This window comes from Rhodamnia argentea, chromosome 1 (assembly GCF_020921035.1).
Source record: "Rhodamnia argentea isolate NSW1041297 chromosome 1, ASM2092103v1, whole genome shotgun sequence".
Taxonomy (NCBI): domain Eukaryota; kingdom Viridiplantae; phylum Streptophyta; class Magnoliopsida; order Myrtales; family Myrtaceae; genus Rhodamnia; species Rhodamnia argentea.
The window spans coordinates 27,198,340-27,221,041 of NC_063150.1; the positions used below are offsets into that span (position 1 = coordinate 27,198,340).

The window sequence follows — 22,702 nt, forward strand, 5'->3', positions numbered from 1 at the left end:
AGAAGCAAGCGAGTTTAGCTCTGAAGACATGAGAGAGGGAGAGGGAGAGAGAACAAACTGGAAAAAGGGGTGCAGTAATTCTGAATAACACACCAACTGTTATCATGTACAGAACACATTCGATGGGGGCAAAACTGAGACATTCTCCCCTCTCCCTTTTCGGCATGAACTGGAAGTCCTACTTACATATGAAGAGCTTATAAATCCTGAGGCATACAGGTTAAAAAGGACATTACGGCAGCAACATACTTCCAATATACCAAAACCATCCCCCCCCCCCTTTTTTTTTTTTGGAACTGTTTTTCTTCCTGTACTTCACATAACAATGTGGATGTTTTAACTAGAAGAATTGACAGAAAAAAGGACAAGCAGCATTAAAGTTGGACACAACGAACCCCTTATTCATAACACTTAGTTTCAACCAGAAGCAGCCTTCTCATGATCAAGCAAAGCCAACATGGCAGTCTTGCACTGAGTTTCGGTGGTCTACTCATTTGTGGAATCGAAGCTACCCACTGCAACTGCACGCTTTCTCTCCCTCCAGTTCTCCCCCCATACTTTGGCTTCCGCAACTGCACGTTCTCTGTCGAGGTCACGGTTCCTTGGAGTCTCTCTCCCTCGGCCAGCACTCCCAGGGGAGTCTGCCCGCTCGGGGTCGTCTAGACCCCGCTTCCTCCCAGACCCACCGCCAGTTTCACTGCGACCCAGCTCAGCTCCACTAGTCAATTGCCTGCCTTGGTCTCTCTTTCTGAAATCGGGGGAATTCCTATGAGTGGAAGGGGAACCACGATACCCATCCGGGCTATCCAAACCATCAGCTGTGCCCCTTCGGTCATCTTTAGTCCTTGGAGTAGAAGGACCCACATGATTGCTTTGGGCAGACGCTGAGCTTGGATCGTAAGTTTGGGAGGCCAAATATGCAAGAGCTGTCACTACGTCTCCTATCAAAGGCCTCGTGGCTGCCTGTTCTTGTAGGCACATTGCAGCAACTGCTAGAGCTTGGTAAAGTCCACGCATTGGGTACCGCCCTTGCAGTAGAGGGTCAGCCATCTTGGGGAACCTTCTACGGTCTTTGAAGAGTGGCCGAGCCTACAAACCATCTCATATTAGAAGAGAGAATTCTCAGCTTGTATTGTTTCATTGAAAAATCCACAAACAATGTTTCTTGTAGCGTGCACAACAACAGATTCAGAAATATATGAATAACCTACCCATGCCACAAGATTATGCTCCCCAGGAGCCCTTGAGTTGTCAATTGCCTTGCGCCCAGTGATGAGTTCAAGAAAGACAACTCCAAAGCTGTAGACATCAGATTTTAGAGTTAGTTGGCCAGTCATTGCATATTCAGGAGCACAATAACCATATGTCCCCATAACACGCGTCGAGACATGAGTTTTGTCCCCGACAGGCCCCAGCTTTGCAAGCCCGAAATCTGATAATTTAGGGTCGAAACCCTCGTCAAGAAGGATGTTGGAGGATTTTAGGTCTCTGTATATAACTGGAGGATTTGCTTTGTCGTGTAAATACTCCAAGCCCTTGGCTGCTCCAGCTGCTATCTTCATCCTTGTGTTCCAGTCCAGAGGCTCCTTATCCGGAGGAAGATCTAAAATGACAATTTAAAGGCAATCGAATGGCATAAAAAATTTGCATACCATGTATTATTCGAATACGAGAGTCACTGAAATGCCATTATCCATAAAAACAGAAAACACAAGAACAATGTCCATCTCCCCTGGAGGCAGATGGTACTGTGTCCACCTCTCCTTGCGGTACATGAACTGCCTCATTTAAAGCATTCAGCATTTTCCGACTTGCATGTGCTTATATTGCTTCTAAGAATACCGAGTCTTTCCAGAGTTATTACGACAAATAAAACCTTCCAAAGGGCCACATAAAGATATTTTGTTGTCATGGATGTCATCTTGATCAACAAGTCTCCTACTTTTGCTAACACTCAATGCTAAAAGACATCAGCAAGTCATCTTAACCTGCTTGTTGTACGGCTTAAAGCTACAAGATAAAGTCTTTTCATGGACTAGCCTAGGTATTTTTTACTTGCAAAACATGTGAGCAGGAGGACGACTTGCCAGTTGACGGAAACCAGCGACCTACCTAGCCAATCAATCTATAGCGAATGAGTAAAAATAGCCCATTGGATCACCTAGTTATTAAATTTGTCAACACAGGGGTTCTGAATTCCAAACAAAGTAGCCATAGATGTTCAGATATTCAAACTGGTAAATCAACATACAATATCCTTCCTTGCTATCATTACAATGCCAACAACGGCCAGTATCAGCTTGACAGCCCTTTAAGCCATGTTACTTGATGAAAAGGCCCTATACAATGCTCTAATACAGGCGTCATTTTACGGTAAAGTCTCATATCACTATTCTACCATATCATTTTGCAGGGCTTCAGTCATGATTCTCAATTCTCCCTATGGAGGATAAGGGTTGTCAAAGCTTTAAAACATGTTAAAGAATGTGACACTGAGATACCGATTGACCATTTTGAGAGAGCAAACAGAGAGTCAATCATAAGTGCACAAAAGGAGAGCTGTCCACATTAAATTAAAAAATTTGTACAGTAAGCATGAAGGTGTAGAGATAGATCTTTTTAAAGTAACCAAAGAATTACCGGAAGTATGATGGATAAACCTTCAAAATCTGGAAATAGCTAACATTTCTAAAACTATACTTTAGGTTTCATTGGAGAAAGCTTTCTACTTTAATCTGTTGTTTGGTGATAAAGTTTAAACAAAGCACTTAAATCGGGCATCTAATTTTCTATCTCGTACTCAAACAACAGAGTCAAGATGGACGAGAAAATCGTGCAAAAGCTAAAGGGTGCATTTATTTCATAGAAAAGTAATGATTTAAAAAATATTTTCCTAAAAATGATTGTGTCGTTTAAAAAAATTAGTCAATGATAATCACTTTCATAATGAACAAAAATGTATGCCTAACATTTTTGTTGATGATGAGAATATTATCCTTTTAACGTATTCTGTAAGTGGTGGAAGTGATCATTATTGGAAAACATTTTCCAAATTGTTGATTCTCCACAAAAACAACTGCACTCTAAGCTTGCATTCTTTTTTCCAAAGAGTCATTTGGTGTCTACAGCACGCCTAGTATTAACTATTAGCAATGGAAAATTAATTTGAACACATATTTTCACCAAACTGACACTCCAGTATTAAGAGGATTGCCTTGTCATTTTGACAAAATATTCCAAATGACAGCCTGATGTCTTATAGTACAGTATAGTACTTGAAAGAAACACCATCCAGTGTTTACTCTAGAGAAATATGAGATCACCGGGTCGACGAAAACACATGAAGCAAACTACAAAAAAGTTCTAATGATGATTTGCGAGAGTTGATATCTTACATGTGTTTTTCTATTTGATACACTTCCATAAGGACGGTTATGACTATTCAATATGGCTAGGCGTGACAATAAAAGCATTATGCCAATCACTGTGGTTCAAATATGTTCAGTTCCAATTACCATGGTAATATCTATCAAGAATGAACCTTGTATTGGTCAATCTCCTGCCAGGATATAAAGGTTTTTGGCAGAAGAAACAGGTGAACTTGCAGTGGAATTTAAATTGACTTGGCAAGTCTTTCAAACCACTCACTGCAAAAGGAAGATGGCTTGCTTTCAAAAACCATAGTGGAAGGTTACTAAATGCTTGTAGCCAAAAAACAAAAAATGTTGATAAATGGCATTTCAGATTTCATCAATTGATCCCCTATATCTCTCCACCTCCGTCAAAGCCATTGCAGCCCCTTTATGTCAAGCTTTCAACCTCTTAAATTGTTTGGTTAATTTGCTTTCCACCGTTTCCCACCTTCCAACAACCCCACTGCTTTCAGACATATTTAATCCCCTTAAGCATTGAGAAAAGAGTAAACTGGAATATCCCCTTGCAGAACTATTCTTCCAGCTATTATTAACTACCTCTTCTAAGTCTTCTACTTTTAGACAGATTTTTCAACCTAAAAGAAGGTGTGCCCACCTAATACTTCTCATTATGAAAACTATAGATGGTGACCTAAAGTTGATCGAGGTAGAAGCTTTGGCACTGAGTTCAGGGTTCTTAAAACTTTATTTGTTTAGTTGAAGTCTTCCCACCAATCACCCAAAGCACTTCTCATTTGCTTTCCATCACGAAAAGCTCATCCAAGAAAAAATTCCTAACAGAACCCTCTCCTAGAGAAGGCCCACCTAATACCTCTCACTTTTAAAACAATAGGATGGTGATCTAAAGTTGACTAAGGTAGAAGCTTTGGCACTGAGTTCGGGTTCTTTAACATTATTTCTTTAATTGGAGTCTCCCTCAATCACCCAAGGCACTTCCCATTTGCTTTCCATAAGGAAAAGCTCGTCCAAGAATAAGTTCCTAGCAGAACCCTCTCCTAGAGCATGCTCCTTTGGAAACGTCCACTCCTCATTCTCTACAAGAACAAGCAAGACAACCTAAACTGAATCACCATGCAATCAATTAAAAAACTAGTCTTTCATTCCTCATCAGGCTAATGCTAAAGCTGTTTTAGCTGCTGGTAACTCAATTAGAAAATGTCGAAACGATCTCACTTTATTTATTTCCTTACTCCCCTTACATAACATGGGATAAATCTTCAAACCCCCAAGACCACCCTTTCCCTCATGAAGACAAAGAAAAAAGAAGTAACAGCAAAGATCTAGAGACAGACGGAAACTAAGGTTCAGACAAGTCTTTCAAATAAGCACTCAAAAAGGAAGATTCGTTATATTCAAAGAACTGCATTTAGAAATTACTGATTACCTTTTGATAGTCATCAGCTCCAATACAAACATGCAAAATGTATAGCTCAAGGAACAAATTCACCAGACTTTATTCCTCGAAAAGATTTCAGCAGTTATGTATTCTGTTCTAGTGTAATATCAACTTCCACCACTACTAACATGCTAGATGCAGCAGTCCACAGCTGCTACTAGTTATAGAACTCTCATTTGTGAAGCCGTCGATGTGGTGTCATCAGTAATATAACAAAAAATGCACAAGGAACTGTGGGATCAGCAACCAGTTATGATGCCACTGCTACGCTTGTAGGCATTATCACCAGCTCTAACTCTATGCAACATCTATTGCTCGAAGGTGAAGGTCAAACACTGCAAAAACCACCAATGTATTGCAGCGTGGACTACACCAGTTCAGGGTAAACAATTTTTTCACTCGTCCTTTCTCCAACTCTGCTCGTGCATTTTCTTTTTATGTTTTCTTTCCCTCCAAGTCTACTCATTCATATCTTAACCACCTCTCTATCCATAGCTTTTGAATGGCATTATGCATTTCGTCTCATAGATTGGTTTCATTAAGATGCTACTCGAATAAAGCATACAAAAGTTCTGGATATGTTGAATTTCCAGACTTCGACTTTCTGAAATGTTGACAACAAATGCTGAACCAAAAATTGACTTTGTTTGAGCATTGTACCCTGAGCCAATAGAAATGTCTCGTCTGATTTATTTCCATCTTTTGAGATTCAAGATGCCTACTGATGAAAGATACCATATCATCTCATCCTTCTCCCGAACAATACACAAAAGACTAATGAGATGGATCCAACTTCATCTATTAATGCTTCCTTCCATTTTGGCCCAATTCGAGAACAATAACAAAAAACAAGTAAAAAGATGAAAAAAAGAAACAAGCAAACTAAAATACCTGGACATTCTAATCACTCTGGAGCTCATGTCACTAGTCACAAGTTCTAATTGGTTTGACACCACAAATCGAAGTTGCTGCTCATGCCCCTCGACCCAATACTTGGCATTAAAGTGTTTAAGATCTAACAGCAATGAAAGATGATGTGGTAGCATCCCCTTGATGCTGTACTTATGAAGTTTGGTTTACCTATCCTCGTATTGTTCCTATATTACCAGATGCTCCAGAAGAAAGATCTAAGATACAATTGTTAACTCTCCATCACATCCAGATGTTTCAGAAAAGAGATACCAGAAGAATACATGTGGATGAATGCCAAGAAGAAAGAGGATACTACAATAATCAAAAGGGACAGAACCACAACGCGTCATTTTGGTAGGGTTATGCATGCTTCTCAAATTTCTTGATCACATCACCAAAAAAAGACCATCTCCAGGTTACTACCAAGGAACACTTGAAAAAAAATTCTCCTCAACTTTATCGAGAATCATGGAAATGAGACTTTTCTGATAATGAGTAGTTCATATTATTTTTTTTAGAAACTTTTACTGATAATTCACAAACAAATACTCATTTATACTCTACCCATTTAATTAGTCTGCAGCAATGGTACTTTATTTTTACAACTAGTAGGATTCAGGCAACCTTTTCACCTTGGTGATTCTATCCTATTTAATAAGCACCATAGACATATCAAGAAGCACGATAAGGAACTTGCATTTATGTAACATAGAAATGCAATAAGTGATTTAGCATAGCCATACCGTGCAAATGATCCTCCAACGATCCCAGTGGCATAAACTCATAAACAAGGAGGCGTTGGTCCCCATCAGCACAATAACCGATCAAGTTGACAAGATTTGGGTGGTGTAATAGGCTGAGCATAAGAACCTCTACCAAAAATTCTCTATTTCCTTGAAGGCCATTTCGGTCAAGCTGCTTAACAGCAACTACCTGAACATGTATATCAGTGCAAACAAAGATCACCATTAGAGAGAGAGAGAGAGAGAGAGAGAGAGAGAGAAAGGGGGGGGTGGGTGGGTGTGGGGGGGACTAGGTAATCAGAGAACATTATCTGAGAATTTATGCGTTCTATCAACTATTTACAGCTGCCAAGTACTAGAATTAAGAAAAAATTGTAGTTGCAAACCAAGTGGGAAAAACTTAGGATTGTTAACATGAACATACGAGTGTAACCCTTTTATAGAAGCAGCCTCCAAATGGGATTATAGATATGAATCCTGTTTATGAAATGAATTTACTTGCTAAATAGAATATGTAATGTTATCATCATAACAGCTGGTGAATTATCTTTTTACAGAACAGGACAAAAAATTATTATGACAGGCTACAAAAGAATCGGGCATGAATAGGCAAAACTAACCTGGCCTGAACTCTCTAGTCGGCCTTTATAGACACGACCAAATCCTCCTTCACCCAGAAGACATTCTGGTCTAAAATTTTTTGTTGCAGCAGCAAGCTCTCGAAAGGTAAATGTTTGTGCAGCAATATTAGCTGTCGGTCCATCTTTTGGCACTGGTACTTCCTTTCTGGGGTCAGAACCATTTCGAGATTTTGTTTTATCTAAAAAGAATTTCAGTCATTAAAACCAGGCAAGTTGAGGGAAATTGAGTAAAAAGTAATCCTTTCAATAAATATGGCATCTCAACAAACATGTTACGTAGATCATATGAAGTAAATAATCAAGATAGAGCATATCTCATAGCAAAAGTGAGCTTCCTTATCAGATGTAGGTTGCATATAGTCGGACACGATTGCACACCCAATACTCAAATTACAAAGCATCACACCCAAATCTAAGGATGCCCTACAGCCCACAAGTAACCATTGTTAATGCTTAGTAAATAGTCAGCACCAAGGATCTCTTTAAGTCCAATATCAAAAGATGCCTGCCTATACACTTTCCCGGGACAGTGGATTTAATCTTAGCCACCAAAACACAGCAGTACAAGAATAATACCAGAAACTAGACTAGCTGGACCTTAACCCTGCACAGAAAGTCCGTTACTATATAGTTCGACACTCATCACAGGAAACTGCATTGGCAAGCTCAAACACTACTTTGACACGCCTCTAAGGAAAGAGGAAAGACATTTCATTTAAGGGTAATCAGTTTGCCTTCTTAATGATTCCACTTGAAAAGTTTAAAATTGCACTCATACAGCATTGACTAGCCTATGCCTCTACCTTAGCTCATACGTACAAAACTCAGAAAATTATCCACTAAAACCAAATGTCAGGAACTCCGATAACCATTGACATATCTCAAAATCAATCAATAGCCCCAAGCAACTGAAACAGTCAAGAAACAAGAAACCCCAATTCCCTGAAAAAGATGAACCATGAATGCATCCAATCAAATTAGAACTAGCATCAACGCCACAATTGGCCCCGGCAGGAAAAATAGACCGACGACAGAAAGGCAAGAACCAACACCCATTGATCAAGCAAATCCAGAAGAAGACTAAAAAATTACTCATGAATTACATAGAAAAAAACCCAAAAAGGAAGACCTTTCTCTTTACCTGAGCTGACTCTGCTCACATGATGAGAGTGAGCAGCTGAGGCTTCTTTAGCTGAATCCTTCTTGTTCACTTCCTTCAGTCCATTCCCTTCCTTGCCCTTGGATGATCGAAAACAAGGGAAACACCCACCCATATCAAATCAAAATGCCCACCGCTGCACAACACAAAACAACCAAACCGACCGACCGCGAATCGCCCACCCACGACCACAGCCGGGACAATCACATAGCATCAAAAACCCCGGACTTCAAAGCACGAAAGACGCACCACAGTCTCGCCCTTCCCATCTCTCCGACTCAAGACCGATCGAGAATTCCGACCAAAAAATCACTCCTTTCGCTCATACTCTCTCTGTGGACATGCTCCGGAGGCCAAAGATCAAGACCCAACAAGCGGAACGAGCAGATCAACAAACCAAAGAAAAACTCGCGTGCACAGTGGTGGGAGAGGAGGAAAAAGTAAAAGGTCGAGAATTTGAGAGGAAGAGTAATTATTCACTTTTTACGAAATTATATAAAAACAGGAATGTATTACATGTGTGAGCGGACAAGGAAGTGAATTGTTTTAGGGTTGGGGTAGTAAGGTTCGAAGAAATTAAGACAAGGATTAGAATTATAATTAGTTGGAGTTAAATGGGTAGTTAAAGAGCCCAACAGCCACACGTAATCCCCCCACTGGATTCAAGCATTCAAACCGAAGATGCCGATGTGCCCCCACTACACCACGCTCGCCTTTTCATTTTCATTTTTCTTTTCCTTTTTCTTTTTCGGTATTCATGTTTCCATACCACAACAGCCTATTATCATAAAAGTTAAAAAAAAAATCAAAGTATATTCATTAAAAGTTTTAAAATTTATTGCGAAAGAGCAATTGAATCTTAAAATTAATTAATGCAATCTAGTCTTTTCATTAGCTCCGTTCAATTTAATTAATGCGATACGCTGATGTGATTTTTTTAGTATTTTTTTCTTTCATATATGGCGATAACGTAGCTAAAACAACGTTGTTTAAAATTTAAATTTAAATTTTAATATAATTTTTTTATAAAATTAATTTAAAAAAAAATTAAAAAGGTCACAATATTATCTTCAAATATGGTTTGCCCGCTTTAATTTAAGTGAAGACGGAAATTATCTTCTTGTGAAAGGTGTCATTTCGTTAAAGATTAATGAAAAAAGGAAAGTAATTTCTTTTTCCCTTTTGTAATTTGCTTGGTTCTGTAACAAAAGTTTGGAACTTTTTAAGGGGTGGGACCCGCACTCCGGATGTTGTGTGATGGACATTCTTAAGTCCTAACACATGTTTAAAAAAAAAAAAAAAAACAAGCCCATCAACAAAGCGGGGGTAGTGATTGTCTACGGGTGGGACGAGATTACAACCTCATCGGTATCTTTCATCACAACCGTTTGATTCGAGAGGGGATGGAACTAAAAAGTTCGATCATGTCAGTGCGCTTGAACCAACGGTCTATATCTATCGTAGCCAAAAAAAAAAAAAAAAGCACGCACACAAAAAAGAAAAATAATGGGGTGTAGGAGAACGGTAGGCTCACGTTCTTGGTGTAATGATTGTCTATGGTGGGAGACTGGGAGGAGATCATATACCTTTCAAGGTATCTTTCATCACAGCCGTTGGATTCGGGAGGCGATGTACTAAAAAGTCTGATTATGTCGGTGTACTTGATCCAATGCCAAGGGGGAAAAAAAAACATTAATATGGTTAGGAGAACCGCAGCCATAGGCTCGTGCTCATCGACGCTGGCAGAGCGCGGTTGCCGGTGTTGGCGGGGTGCGGCGGCTTCCGAGAGGTGAGAGAGCGAGAGGAGAAGAGACGCGATCCAAGTAAATCAAGAATATACTTGATAAGTAGTATTATTTGTCACGATCTAGTGTGAGAGAAGGTAAACTTAATTTGGGATCTAATATTATATTAAGATTCAGAGTATAACCATAATGAAGTAAAGCATAGAGAGAAAGGGAAAATCGAGACATAAAATTTTATCATGCATTACCCTTAAATTAAGTTTACACCCAACAGAGGATTTCACTATAATTAGTAACTCCTACATCTTATTATATCACTCAATTATAAATAATATATATATATATATATATATATATATATATATATATATATATAATAACTATTCATAGGCATAAGTTCAAACTACTAATGAAAAATTATGGGCTCAAACTATAAAAACCTTCCGCCTTGCCCTTTGAGACCCTCGCCGAGGCGACTCCCCCGAATCTCGGCCCGCTCAATGTAGAACGTAACCCCGGTGCTTTCCTATCATTGGGGAGTATGAATCACATTCCAACATATTAGATATGACAATAACTTAATTTCTAGAGTAATATACATCACCTTCTCATGTCAAAATTTAGAGATGTTGATTATACGTAAGTTATAAAATCGAGAATAAAGACAGCATATAAGAATAGGTATGATAGAAGCGCACATTTTGTGTTATATCAGTCTTACATGAATGAAAATCTTATACTACTTTAGTCACATAATTACATCGATCAATCTCATAAATATATGGGCTGAATTCAAAAATAATTAACTATTCATACGGTGAAGATAACTGACACGATCTTTCGCAATAGACCCAACTTCACTAATTTTACATCAAGATAAACAATTTCCTTCTATTGGAAATTACCACACAATTACGAAGAGGATCTTTAAGTACATAAACATGCATCTTTTATGTGAATACAATTGATGTGAATTTCCACTTGGATCAAGTCGGTATAATCGTGATGTGTCGTGGCTTATTTTAAGAATTATCAAATATGTAGATGATTAAAACGAAGAAATTAAAGCAATTACACACTAAAAGAAATAATAAACATGAAATAGCTGAGACGATAACCGAAAGGGTACTCTCCCCTATATGTACATCTAGTTTCAATGTGTTAGATATACATTTATAATTAAAAGAAAGGAAATAGATAAGTTACTCTTACTCCCTTAATTGGCCATCATTATCACGGACCTGCAAGAAAAATTACCAAAAAAGTTATAAACCTATTACAATTGTGTTGAATATCCGAATCTCCCAACCAATCAATTTAGTCCTAAATCTTTTGCATTCGTACTAATTTAGTTTTTCCGGCCAATTTTGAGCGACAATTGTTGACGTGGCACGACCGGCGCTGGCGTGGTCAAATTTTAATAATATTTTAATATTTCTCAATTTTTTTTTTATTTTCTTTCTCAATTTTTTTTCCTTTTTCTTCCTCCAACAGGCCAATTAGGCAAAGAAGAAGAAGAGTACAAAAAAGGGAAGGCAAAGGAAAAAAAAAAGTAAATAAATAAAAAAAAGAAAAATTTAAAAATATTAAAATATTATTAAAAATTGGCCACATTAACACCGGCCACGCCATGTCAACAAGTAAGCAAACCCTAAGTTGAATGACCTTCGACGAAAGTTTAATAAGGTAACACATACCCACAAGGGTGGTCATTTTGTCGGACGTGCCACACTAGCTGCAGGGTAAGATATTCAAATGAGATTTTGGCCAGTCAATAAATAGTAGCGTACCTGATTAAAGCAAATTAACGGCGAGCGATGCACAAATAGCAATTTCAAATTATGTTCAAAATCAAAGTGGGGGGTCAAGGACGCTTTATGTGGCAAGAGACATCAGAATGTCCAAAAAGGATAGTTGACCAAAGATGTCGCTTTGCCAACGTTTTCAAAGATGCAAGCCGCTTTCGGCCAAAAGATGACTAGGAAGATTCTAGCAATTCGTGGTTTGAGAGAAGAACACGCGACGCTTTTCCCCATGACAAAAGCGAGTCGCGAGGGGAGATTTCCGACCGGGGGGTCGGTGGCACAGTGCACAAATGGCCGAGTGTTAGATGCAACCACCACATCAGTTTCTTCTACCTTTGTGGACTCTCTACAGAGCTATCCCTGTAGCTGGGTTGCTCAGCCCATCATGCACAGCGTTTTCTTGGGAGCGAGTCTCGAGGTTGAATTCTTGGGAGAAAAGTAAAATTGAAATTTAGAATGTCACAAGCACAAAACAAAATAACAAGGAGGTGCTATGCTATCATACAGAAGAAATGTGACCATCCTTCTCCCAGGAGATACTTTATCGAAATCAAGCGACGATGAGCGGGATGCTCGACAAAGTCTTACTGGTTAAGCACTGGGTTTATACTTTCGGTTTAGCTAATCATCCACCACGATCGACACAACTTATCTGACTGCGACTAGAAAGTGAGAAGAGGAGGTGGTGGTGTACCTGAAAGCGGGAGTTCATGGTGGTTTTTGTGAATCTGCTCTCACAACCTCTTTGAAAGCCCATCTTTCAGATTTAGGCAATTCGACGGAAGCGGCCAAGACTCAATTGCCACTCCGCTGGAGCTTTCGCAGTGCACATGTACTATTTACATTGACAAAGTTACCGCACTGACAGACAGAACCTTAATACCAATCAACCGTTCAGGTTCAGCAATCAAAGGTGTTGCTCCAAGAGAGCTGAATCTAGACAGAAAAAAGCAGTACGCTCAACATCGTACTCACAGACTAATTAGTATAGTAAAAATATACAGCAGTAGCACTCAATCACATAACTATAATTCCAAAGCATGTGGCCCTCGAGCTTAGAATGGACCATGTTACATAAGAGAGTCAAAGCATGAAAAGGAAGAGGACATCCACAAGATGCAACACCAAAGTAAAAATATTTCATATCGACAACATTATGATAACTTTCTCCACTGTCTGAGTAATAATATATGACAAACCAAGTTATCGCACAGCTTATCAATTCCCAACAACTGCAATATAATCTACACAAAAATTGAATTCCTTACACTCAATATTGATCAAAACTGTAGTTGCCTGCCGACAAGCTCCAAATACTGCTTTATCTCATGCCGCATTTAATTCCTTGGCCAATTTCTCATAAACTTTTATGTCCTGCTCAGATGAAAATGGAAGGGCGATTAGAAGTTCCTATCAAAGTAAATTCGAAGATCCTAGCATTAGAGTCGCATGATGACTGAGAGAACCAACCATCTTTGATACAGAGGGAGAAATTTTAGTTAGGGCTTGCTCAAAATGAGCTGCCTTTATGGTGCATGGAGAATCCAAATGCTGACCCGACGAAGTCAACTTCTCTTCGAGAGCAAGCATTGCAGCTTCATTGACCTAAAATTATTGGAAATGAAATTGGTGGATGTTGAAGTTATCCCCACCCGCATAAAATTTTGTTCAAGTTGTCACAGAGAGAGAGAGAGAGAGAGAGAGAGAGAGAGAGAGAGAGAGAGAGAGAGAGAGAGAGAGAGTTGATGTGATTGTCAACCTGATGATGCTAAATGGTAATGATAAAAGGAAAGAAGCATAATGAAATAGACAAACCAATGCAGCAAGATCAGCGCCACTTAGATTCTGACAGGCCTCCATCTGCCCGATGGCATCTAAATCCACACCGGCATCAACAGGCTTCTTCCTCCCTAGGGCTTTCAAAATCAAACCACGCTCATCAGCAGTTGGCAAGCGAACATAATGAAGTTTTCCAAACCTTCCAGGACGCAAGAGAGCACTGTCTATAACCTCAATTCTGCCAAAAGTAAGCAATTCGACGATAAGTTAGCAAAGTACTCGACATGGTGACAACTTAAGCCTGTAACTATAAATCAGACCTATTTGTGGCCCCAATCACAAAAACGCCACGTCGATGATCTGCACCATCTAGCTCTATAAGCAACTGCACAGAAAGTCATACAAGTTCTATTTTACTGGACAAGATACGGGGTTATATACTAAAAGACACTCCTTCGATTTCCTCAAGATACCGACCTGATTCAACAGTCGCTCAACGACCCATCCACCTTCTGTGCCACGCTGCTTTGTTAAAGCATCCACCTGCAGATAAAAGTATCAATTATCACATGACTAAGTAAATGCACGACCAAAGGAATTCAGACAACTAAGCTACAATGACAACACCGTCTATTTCACTTCGGTGTTTCATGGCTAGAAAGTAGTTAGCTTTGAGGAGATAGATGGCATATCCATGAGTTTCAGGCCCCAATTGCCATAAAAAAACCAAGAAGTAAAATGATGGAATGGGGGCACGAAGTAAATCGGTTCTGTGACTTCTGTTTAGATTCACCAAGTTTTGTCAAAGATCAAGTGGGGGAAAAAAAAATCCCCATTTTTGCTTGCCAACAAATTACAAGCTCCAAAGGACACCGTAATGATCCTTCTCAGAATTTGACAGTCAGCACTAAAGAAGCAATGTTCCTTCAGCACCACAGGCAAAAACGACAATACTCAGATTTTTCACGACGGATTATTTGTAAATACATCTTGTGCAAGACAAAGGCAAGAGATAAAGAAGAGGTTTAAGAGAGAAAGAGGTAGAGAGGCTTCTTGTCGTGAAGCACCATAAAGGCTAGAAAAGAACTACGGAGCCATGCACATGGATAAGATCAGCAGGTGAGGAGGAGTGGGGGCCAGGCCAGCCCCCTCTCAACAGTTAGTCAGGGCAGTTACAACTGGTCATCAGACAACAAACTAAGGGCAGTTACAACTGGTCATCAGACAACAAACTAAGGAACATTCTCAAAAAAAAATCCGAAATATGCATTCTGATCAGAAACTGATCAAGCAACCTATCAAATTTTTTCTTCCCTCTATCCCTCCCGCATTTCCCTAATTACTCACAAACCCCTATCGATTGAGCCTTCCCATTCCTGTTCTAAAGAAACTTCTATGAAGAACCATATCTTACGAAAAGTTATAATGCCTTGTATAGGCAATTCATATATGACTGACGTGAAACATTAATTGAGTTAGATGGTGAAACACCAACCCCTTCCGTCACCCCTCCCCCCCCCCCAAAAAAAAAAAAAGACAAAAGAGAAGAGGCTCATCTTTCTAAGGTCGATAAAATGACACAGATTTTTCATCTCTTTAAGTAGAGCAGTGATTCCTTAAGTAGAACTTAACTATGCCTATTGCAGGACAAACTTTCGCAACGATCGAAATAAGAAAAGCCAAGCTTACTAATGGACAATTATGTCTATCCAAAGTTACAAATTCCAAAAGAAAACAAATTAGACAGCCACAATGAGAGAGTCTCACAAACCTCATCAAAGAAAAGTATGCATGGCGCACAAGTCCTAGCACGGCTAAACAATGTTCGAATTGCCAGCTCACTTTCTCCAACATACTTGTTCAATAGCTCAGGGCCCTAAACAGTCAAGAAACTCATAAAAATAAGAATTTCAAGTCACACAGGATATGAAAGAGAAAATATGCAGAACTTTCCCAAATAATTAAAGATGAAATAACTGATGAACAGGAAACTAAAGAAACTTGCCTTGATGTGAATAAAGTTAGCTCCTGCCTCATTGGCAACTGCCTTGGCAATCAGAGTTTTACCACAACCAGGAGGCCCAAAAAGCAGAAACCCCGTCTCTAGATCCACTCCAAACTCCTGAAAGCCAAATCACAAACAGAGATTGTAATAAAATGGAAACAGAAAGAACCAATGGAAGATGATGAGGCAGTACAACTTCTTACTAAGCAAAAATCCAAAGGCCAATAACTTGAAAGAGAGACAAACTAATATAAGGTCGGCATTGCTATAACAAAGAAACAACTTTTAATGGTCAAGTGCACTATAAAATTGCTGCGTCTCTCAAGCTTAGTTGCTAGACCAAAATTTTCACACACCAAACTAGCAAGCACTCATCCTCCGGGATTCCTGTTTGACATTAAACTCAACCACACCTCATGGAAGCTGTGCTGTTTAGTAGTTCATTAGTGGCAGACAATCCCCATGACTTGCAACTTCAGAGCCACATGCCCAAGGATCCTAAGGACGGATGGCTGATGGTACTAACAACACCTATGCACCTGCTCGTGCCTTAAACAAAGACAAGTATTTGGATCATGGTTAAAGTAAATCCAATGCATCAAGTAGTCCACATTCCCAATGACTAGCCTGAAGAATTTGCTAGAGAAAAACTTCCCTCTGCTTTATGAAGGACCCTTCCACTAATCTGATTTTCAATCGTGCTGACTGAAGAGAACTACAGTAACAGACTAATAGTACTGTTATGGAAACACAAATTGTTTGTCAATTACCTCATACTCCTCAGGATATTTTATACGTCTAACAATATACCGGTCAAATGCCTGCCTCAAGGAGTCAAGACCTCCGACATCTTCCCATTTAACATTAGGGATTGCAGAAAATCCCTCCCTTCTAGAAGAAGGTTGGATCATTTTCAATGCCTCCTGAAAAGTAAACCATAGATAAGTGCAGATCAAGAAGGATAATCAGACAACAGAACCAGCAAAATTGTCAATAGAAAAATAATCCTGTCCAACAATAAAAACCACAAAAGACGGAATGCGCGATACAACATTTCAATCTCAATCTCCAAGAAGGAATGTCAAGCTGATGTGACAAATACGTCGTTTGGTCTTCAGACTAAAGCACATTTGGCAATGACAAACTTATTAAGAATGTCTATATATTTTATAAACATTTCCAAATAAAAGCAACCCTGATTTCGAAAATACAAAGTATAAAACGGAGAAGAGTAACTCATCACCTCAAAATCAGCCATACTAATAGCGAGCTTCTCCATTTCCTCAGGTAACCAAGGTTGCCGCCACCATTCATCAATACTATCTACCTCTATAGAATTTTTAGATAATTCAAGTTTTCTTTCATCCAAAATTCTCTTCATGGAAAGGTTGCCAGCCTTGTTAGCAAGCGCTGCCAAGTCTGCACCAACAAAGCCAGGAGTAGATCTTGCTATTTTAAGAAAATTAAAAGATCCCTCAAGTTTAAGGGTACGTGTGATCACTGAAAGGATCTCAACCCTGGCATTTTCGTCTGGAACGCCTAAACCAATCTCACGATCAAAGCGTCCAGGCCTCCTTAATGCAGGGTCAACAGCATCAGGCCTATTGGTTGCGCCAATTACAAGAACATAGCCAGGCTTCATATCAGAGCTCTCTGTGTCTGCATTCTTATCAGTTGATTTTCCTGGCCTGTGCGATTCATCCATACAAGTCATCAATTGTGTCACAATCCGTCTCTCCATTTCTCTCTGAAGATTTTCTCGCTTTGAGGCGATCGCATCAATCTCATCAATGAATACAATCGATGGTGCTGTCTTGTGTGCCTTCAAAAAGAGGTCCCGGATGTTTTCTTCTGATGCACCTAGAATTTCAGCCATTCAAGATGAATAGTGGAGCTTATCATGTTTGGACCAAGGATAGCAAATTGAAGCAAGATATATGTTGGCAGTGGTGGCATGTAGCAAAAAGATCTTTTTTATTTTTATTTTTATGCAACATCAGATGCTAAGTAAAGCAAGCAGCTCAGTTTACAGGCAATGTTGTTTGACGGGCTAAACATATTGGCCATACCATGCTACTAGGTTTATCCATTGAAAAACTACATAAAGCAAAAGAAAACGGAAGGGAACACCTGAATGGAAATAGAGAGGACATTGAGTTGGTAACAGAAGCAAGCACAAACATAAGCATTGATCAGACATCATGAGTTCAGAGAGAACACAAACATAGAGCCAATGGCTACCTGATACTAATGATTTTTCCGTACTTAGCCAATAAATTCAGAATAGACAAAACACAATAGACAGCTCCACAATCAAAATGATCATCCATAAGAAGGAAAAAACTACTCAAAAGCGAAAAAAAATAACAGATATACCAGAGACTCCGGAAACTATTTCAGACGCGGAAATCTTGTAAAAGGGAACGCCAGTCTCATTGGCGATGGCGTGGGCTAACTTGGTCTTGCCGCAACCAGGCGGTCCGTGCAACAAAATCCCCGCCATCGGACTAACCCCGAGCATCCTCGGCAACTGCGGGTGATACAACGGCACAATCACCTCCATCTTCAGCTCTTCCAAGACTTCCTTCATCCCTCCCAAATCCCTAAACCTCGGGCCTTCCTTCCCCTTCACCGTCACCCCCTCATTCCAAGCTGAACCTACGCCCTTCACTCCCGCTACCGCCTTCTCATCACCCGCATTCGTCATATCAATGACTCTCCTAGGCTTCTTAGTCGCAACCTCTACCTCAATATTCTTCTCTTGTCGATCTTTCTCGTCTTGCTTAGCTTTGTTACGCTTCGCCTCGCCGACGTAGCTCCCCCGGAGCATGGATTTCATCAAGTCGAACTCCGGCTCCATCTTCTGCTCGTAAATCGCATCCTCCGATGTCGATACAGCACCGTCTTCTTCGCCTTCATCATCGTCATCGTCCGGCTCAGTCGACGAATCCTCCTGGCTGCTCCGCGGTCGTTTCCTCCTAATGTAATCGTTTTCGAACCGCTGCAGCCTGTCCTCCATCACGTCCGTCCTCCTCGACTTCCTTCTCGAGGAATCGACTCTTCCGAGCTCGTGCTCGTCATCGTCATCGTCGCTGCCCTCATGGGAGCTCGGCGACCGCAACTGCTGGCGCTCATTTCGCTCCTTCTCATTCAGTAACTCCAGGGTTTCCCGAACGGCGTTCGCGAAGGGATGTCGCTTGATTCGCCGGTACTCGGGGAAGTCCCCGCAGAGACGCTTGACGAGGTCTTCCACGGTCGAGCAATCGTGCTTGTACGACCCTAGTCGCCGGGAAAGGAGTTTCCTGTTCACCACGAATGCCGACGGCGGCGAACTGCCGCCGCGTAGTCTTCTTCGCATTCTAGGCGCCGTCGTGTCAAATCAATGAGAACTAGAAGCGGCGGCCACAGGAGCGAACTGTAGGAGGAAGGAGGAAGGGAAGTACGAAGAGACTTCAATTACGAAACCGCCATATTGTATCCTGTGATTCATATTTTGGTCCTCTAACTTTTGAAGATTATTTAATTGAGTCCTACAACGTTTTAAGTTTTACAGTTAGACCCTTCAAATAATACACTTTATCAGATCAGGTCCTTTTGTTTGTTAACATAGTCATTCAATTTCATACCGATGGGGCAGATAATATGGCAAGTTTCAATATTAAAAAGTACAAAATAAACAAGGAAGTTTAAAATTAAAACAATTTGAGAAATTTGAATATGTATACACAAACAGTAGAAACCTTAGAGAGAGTGGTAATTTCCTAAATGAATTAGTGACTTTTTATTTAAGCAACAATTACCGAATTTCATTATTAGGTTGCAAAATACATTGGTCAGTTCAATAGAAGTTGGTAATTTGGAAATAAATCGATATTTGTAGGTGGCTCAAATAAGAGCTAGTAATTTAAAATACGGATAAGTGCACCCGAAGTCTTGAAATTTATCATGAAAGTGTAATTGAGTCTTACAATTTTCAAAAGATGCAATCAAATCTAAAAGTTTTGTCGAATTGGTATAATCAAATCATTTCGTTATGTTTGTCCAACTTGGCTAGCGAAAAATACCAATGTGACTTTGTCATTCAATCCGCTTGTTATCGTATCACATGACATGATTATGTTAGAAAATCGGAGTTGTTAATTGAGGTAAATTTGGGGATTTCAAGACCTAATTATTTGAGGGTTATGAATGGCAAATTGATTGCTTTTTATTATTTTTTTAGGTCCTTTCCGTCCTAAATTGAAAAATACTGTTCATTTTCAGAGTGTGGGAGATTTCGAAGGAACATGCTAACATAGCGAAAAGTACGAGTCAGAAAGAGACGAAAAACAGACCTTATGCCGGGAATTTACACATTTCATGGTCATGTTGTACTTCTCCAATCGATATTTGGAGGGACAACACCTCTATTTTGAAGATGGCTGGCAAGAATTCGCTCCCGGACTTTGCTCCTCCTACCTCCTCATGGAGGGGGCACGAAGAGTGCCCATAGAGCACAACACCAAGCACATCGTGACTCCAGTATGATAACACATAAAAGGAACTGGGGATTGAAGATCAATCTTGCAGCACGACTGGCAAAGAATTCCTGCAGGGCAGCTTGGTCAAGAATTCTCAGGAGGAAGGACGAGGAAGGCGAAGCATGGGAGCGCAACCGCGACGACGATGTTAAGGACTACGAGGAGAACGAGGACGAGGAGCTTGAAGGCAAGGGAAAGCGGTCAAAAAAGGAAGGTAATAGAAATCATTTGGGTGGGATCCTGGAACTCAACACCTATACCCTTCCTCTCCATGTCCTCCCACTGGGATCTTGGATCGCAAGACGCTGAGGTAACTTAGTTCGTAATCCTCTCCTACTGTGCATGGAACGTGCTGTGAACTTCCAGCAGACGAACTCAAGATCCCAACGGTAGGACATGGAGAAGGGTTAAGGTGAACGTGCTGCAATTGCAGCATGTTCCGTGCACTATAGTAAAAGATTAAAAACTCAAGTTACCTCAGGTTTTGAGTTCCAAGATCCCAACGGGAGGACTTGGAGAGGAAGGGTTGGTGTGTTGAGTTCCAAGATCTCAGTCTGAATAATTTCTATTACATTCTTCTTTTAACCGCTTCCCCAGCCTTCATGTCCCTCCTCCTGCTACCCCTACTCCTCGTAGTCCTGATCATTGTTGTCTCCGTTGCGCTCCCAGACTTTGCTCCTTCTCCTACCTCCTCAGGTCACAATCTTCCTTCTCGCACGCAGAATGCCCATAGAGAACAACACCAAGTACACCGTGACTCTGGTAGGCGAACACCATAAAAGGAATTGGTGCTTGAAGATCACAACAGTAGGTTAGCTCCGACTCGACCTCATGAGGAGTTACACCACTTGATTCAGATGTTGGCGCCTCATTTTTTCGGTCGTCATATTAAGAACGCAGGCACCACCTACAAAACAGACGAATAGAGAGGCAAGTTACTTGATTGAAAAGTGCCTTCGGCCATAAAAGGAATTGGGACTATCTCCAAGTCTGCAAAGCTTGCTGATTGTGTATACCTTATAAGAACCTACTATGGTATATCACCTGTATCGTGACAGTTTCATAAGAATCTAATTCAGATATATCACCAGTATCTTTAAACAGATTGTCGGGTGAAGCAATATATACAAACAGAGAACAAATGGAAGCACTAGATGTGCATACATTGGCCTAGATCCAGTCCATATGCACTGGACGAACAGACAAGCAGAAGTTACTATACATTGCTTAGCAATTCGAACAAAATATGCATACCCCTCTTTCCTGAGCATTCTACAATATAAAGCAGAAATGTTTCAATCTGTGCGATGTGCTGAACGACGGAGTAGCGAATTCGATCTGTAAAGAATCAAAAGCGCTGCAGGACTAATACTCCTCGATCAAAACACATTATTTATATGTCCCATGTTCCCAGTGGCATCCCACAACATCGAAAAAAGCCGCAAACAAAATAAATCGTAGCATTACCATGAAAATCTTCAATTATTACGACATGAGAAACTGGTAGTTACAAATTACGTTCTGAGACACCAAACTGCTACGAGTCTTATGGTTTCTCAGTCGCTTCTGCATCTTATTATGACTAATAGAGTTAAAAACCTGCACTACATCATTAGATTTGTCTTCATTGATGGATCAATTACCTGCGAGGAGGAGAGGGCCATACGGTCGTGTTGAACAGTTCAAAAGCTGCGGTCGACCAGCATAGATGCATCCGACACAAAAAAAGAAGAAAAAAAAGGTAGATGCAGAAAGCGATACCTGCGCCAGGAGGAGAGAGGGATAGTCGCTGTTCCGTCTCCGTCTCCGTCGTCGACGCTGCTCTCGATCCGCCGCCGAGACTCTCAGGGGGACGAGCCTTCGACAAAGAACATTATTATCGGGGTTTACGGATCGGAGGAAAGAGACGTTCTCAAATGTGAAGAAGGAGAGACACCTTTTTTGGACAAAGGACGCCTTAAAACTTATCACGAAAGTACAATCAAGTTCCAAAATTTATTTAATTATAATATTAAACACAAGTATCCCTAGCCAATAAGCACGCACCCGCACACACACATATATACACACGTTATTCATTTAATACGATATATTCTCTCTTTGAATTGTTTTCAGATTTGAAGACTAATTTCATATTTGAAGACACTTTATCTTTATTTTTTTATATATAAAAAATCAATGACAAAAGTTGAAAGAAGATAAAAACTTGGGAAGGATAATTCAAATGTAATTCCGGATTTTGTTATTATTTCTTTTATTGGACAAAATCCACATAAGAATAATATACTTCCCTTCTATCCATTCTTCAATTTAAATCTCAATATAAATAAATGAAAGACCCTTAAGGACGACAAATTACAAAACTAACGCTAATTGGACCAACACGGGCCATGTGGCACGATATTGCCACGTGGCTTGCCACGGGACATCCAATCATAGAGGTAAAGTTCGCCATGTGGCAATTAGGACAACGAATATTCTCTCGCCTCGGCCTTTATCTATAGATATAAAACGAAGAAATATTCTTTTATAAAATTTAAACAATATTCGACTTTTAGAGGAA

At 40.1% G+C, this 22,702-nt stretch overlaps 2 protein-coding genes and 2 long non-coding RNA genes across 5 annotated transcripts; 2 read left to right on the forward strand and 2 right to left on the reverse strand.

The window, feature by feature from the left end:
* Nucleotides 1-295: 295 nt before the first annotated feature.
* On the reverse strand, nucleotides 296-8,822 carry LOC115729424 (serine/threonine-protein kinase PBL27). Of its 2 annotated transcripts, XM_030660006.2 has the most exons (5): nucleotides 8,268-8,822; nucleotides 7,106-7,305; nucleotides 6,486-6,675; nucleotides 1,212-1,603; nucleotides 296-1,089 (listed from the first exon to the last, which is right to left on the reverse strand). In XM_030660006.2, the coding sequence occupies exons 1-5, from the start codon at nucleotides 8,398-8,400 to the stop codon at nucleotides 487-489; spliced, it is 1,518 nt and encodes a 505-aa protein (XP_030515866.1). In that variant the 5' UTR covers nucleotides 8,401-8,822; the 3' UTR covers nucleotides 296-486. The 2 variants fall into 2 exon arrangements, with proteins under 2 accessions (XP_030515866.1, XP_048129205.1); XM_048273248.1 differs by lacking the exon at nucleotides 7,106-7,305 and having other exon boundaries at nucleotides 8,268-8,403.
* Nucleotides 4,871-17,725, forward strand: LOC125313591. Its single transcript, XR_007197254.1, has 2 exons — nucleotides 4,871-5,008; nucleotides 17,652-17,725. It is a non-coding gene; the product is annotated as an uncharacterized LOC125313591 (long non-coding RNA).
* LOC115729423 (cell division control protein 48 homolog C) lies at nucleotides 12,953-19,066 on the reverse strand. The gene is made up of 10 exons (XM_030660005.2): nucleotides 17,996-19,066; nucleotides 16,863-17,479; nucleotides 16,390-16,542; nucleotides 15,620-15,736; nucleotides 15,386-15,490; nucleotides 14,092-14,157; nucleotides 13,935-13,999; nucleotides 13,651-13,852; nucleotides 13,306-13,440; nucleotides 12,953-13,209 (listed from the first exon to the last, which is right to left on the reverse strand). Exons 1-10 carry the CDS (start codon nucleotides 18,975-18,977, stop codon nucleotides 13,162-13,164), a joined length of 2,490 nt encoding a protein of 829 aa, XP_030515865.1. The 5' UTR covers nucleotides 18,978-19,066; the 3' UTR covers nucleotides 12,953-13,161.
* Nucleotides 13,396-13,641, forward strand: LOC115729425. Its single transcript, XR_004013949.1, has 2 exons — nucleotides 13,396-13,464; nucleotides 13,570-13,641. It is a non-coding gene; the product is annotated as an uncharacterized LOC115729425 (long non-coding RNA).
* Nucleotides 19,067-22,702: the final 3,636 nt, after the last annotated feature.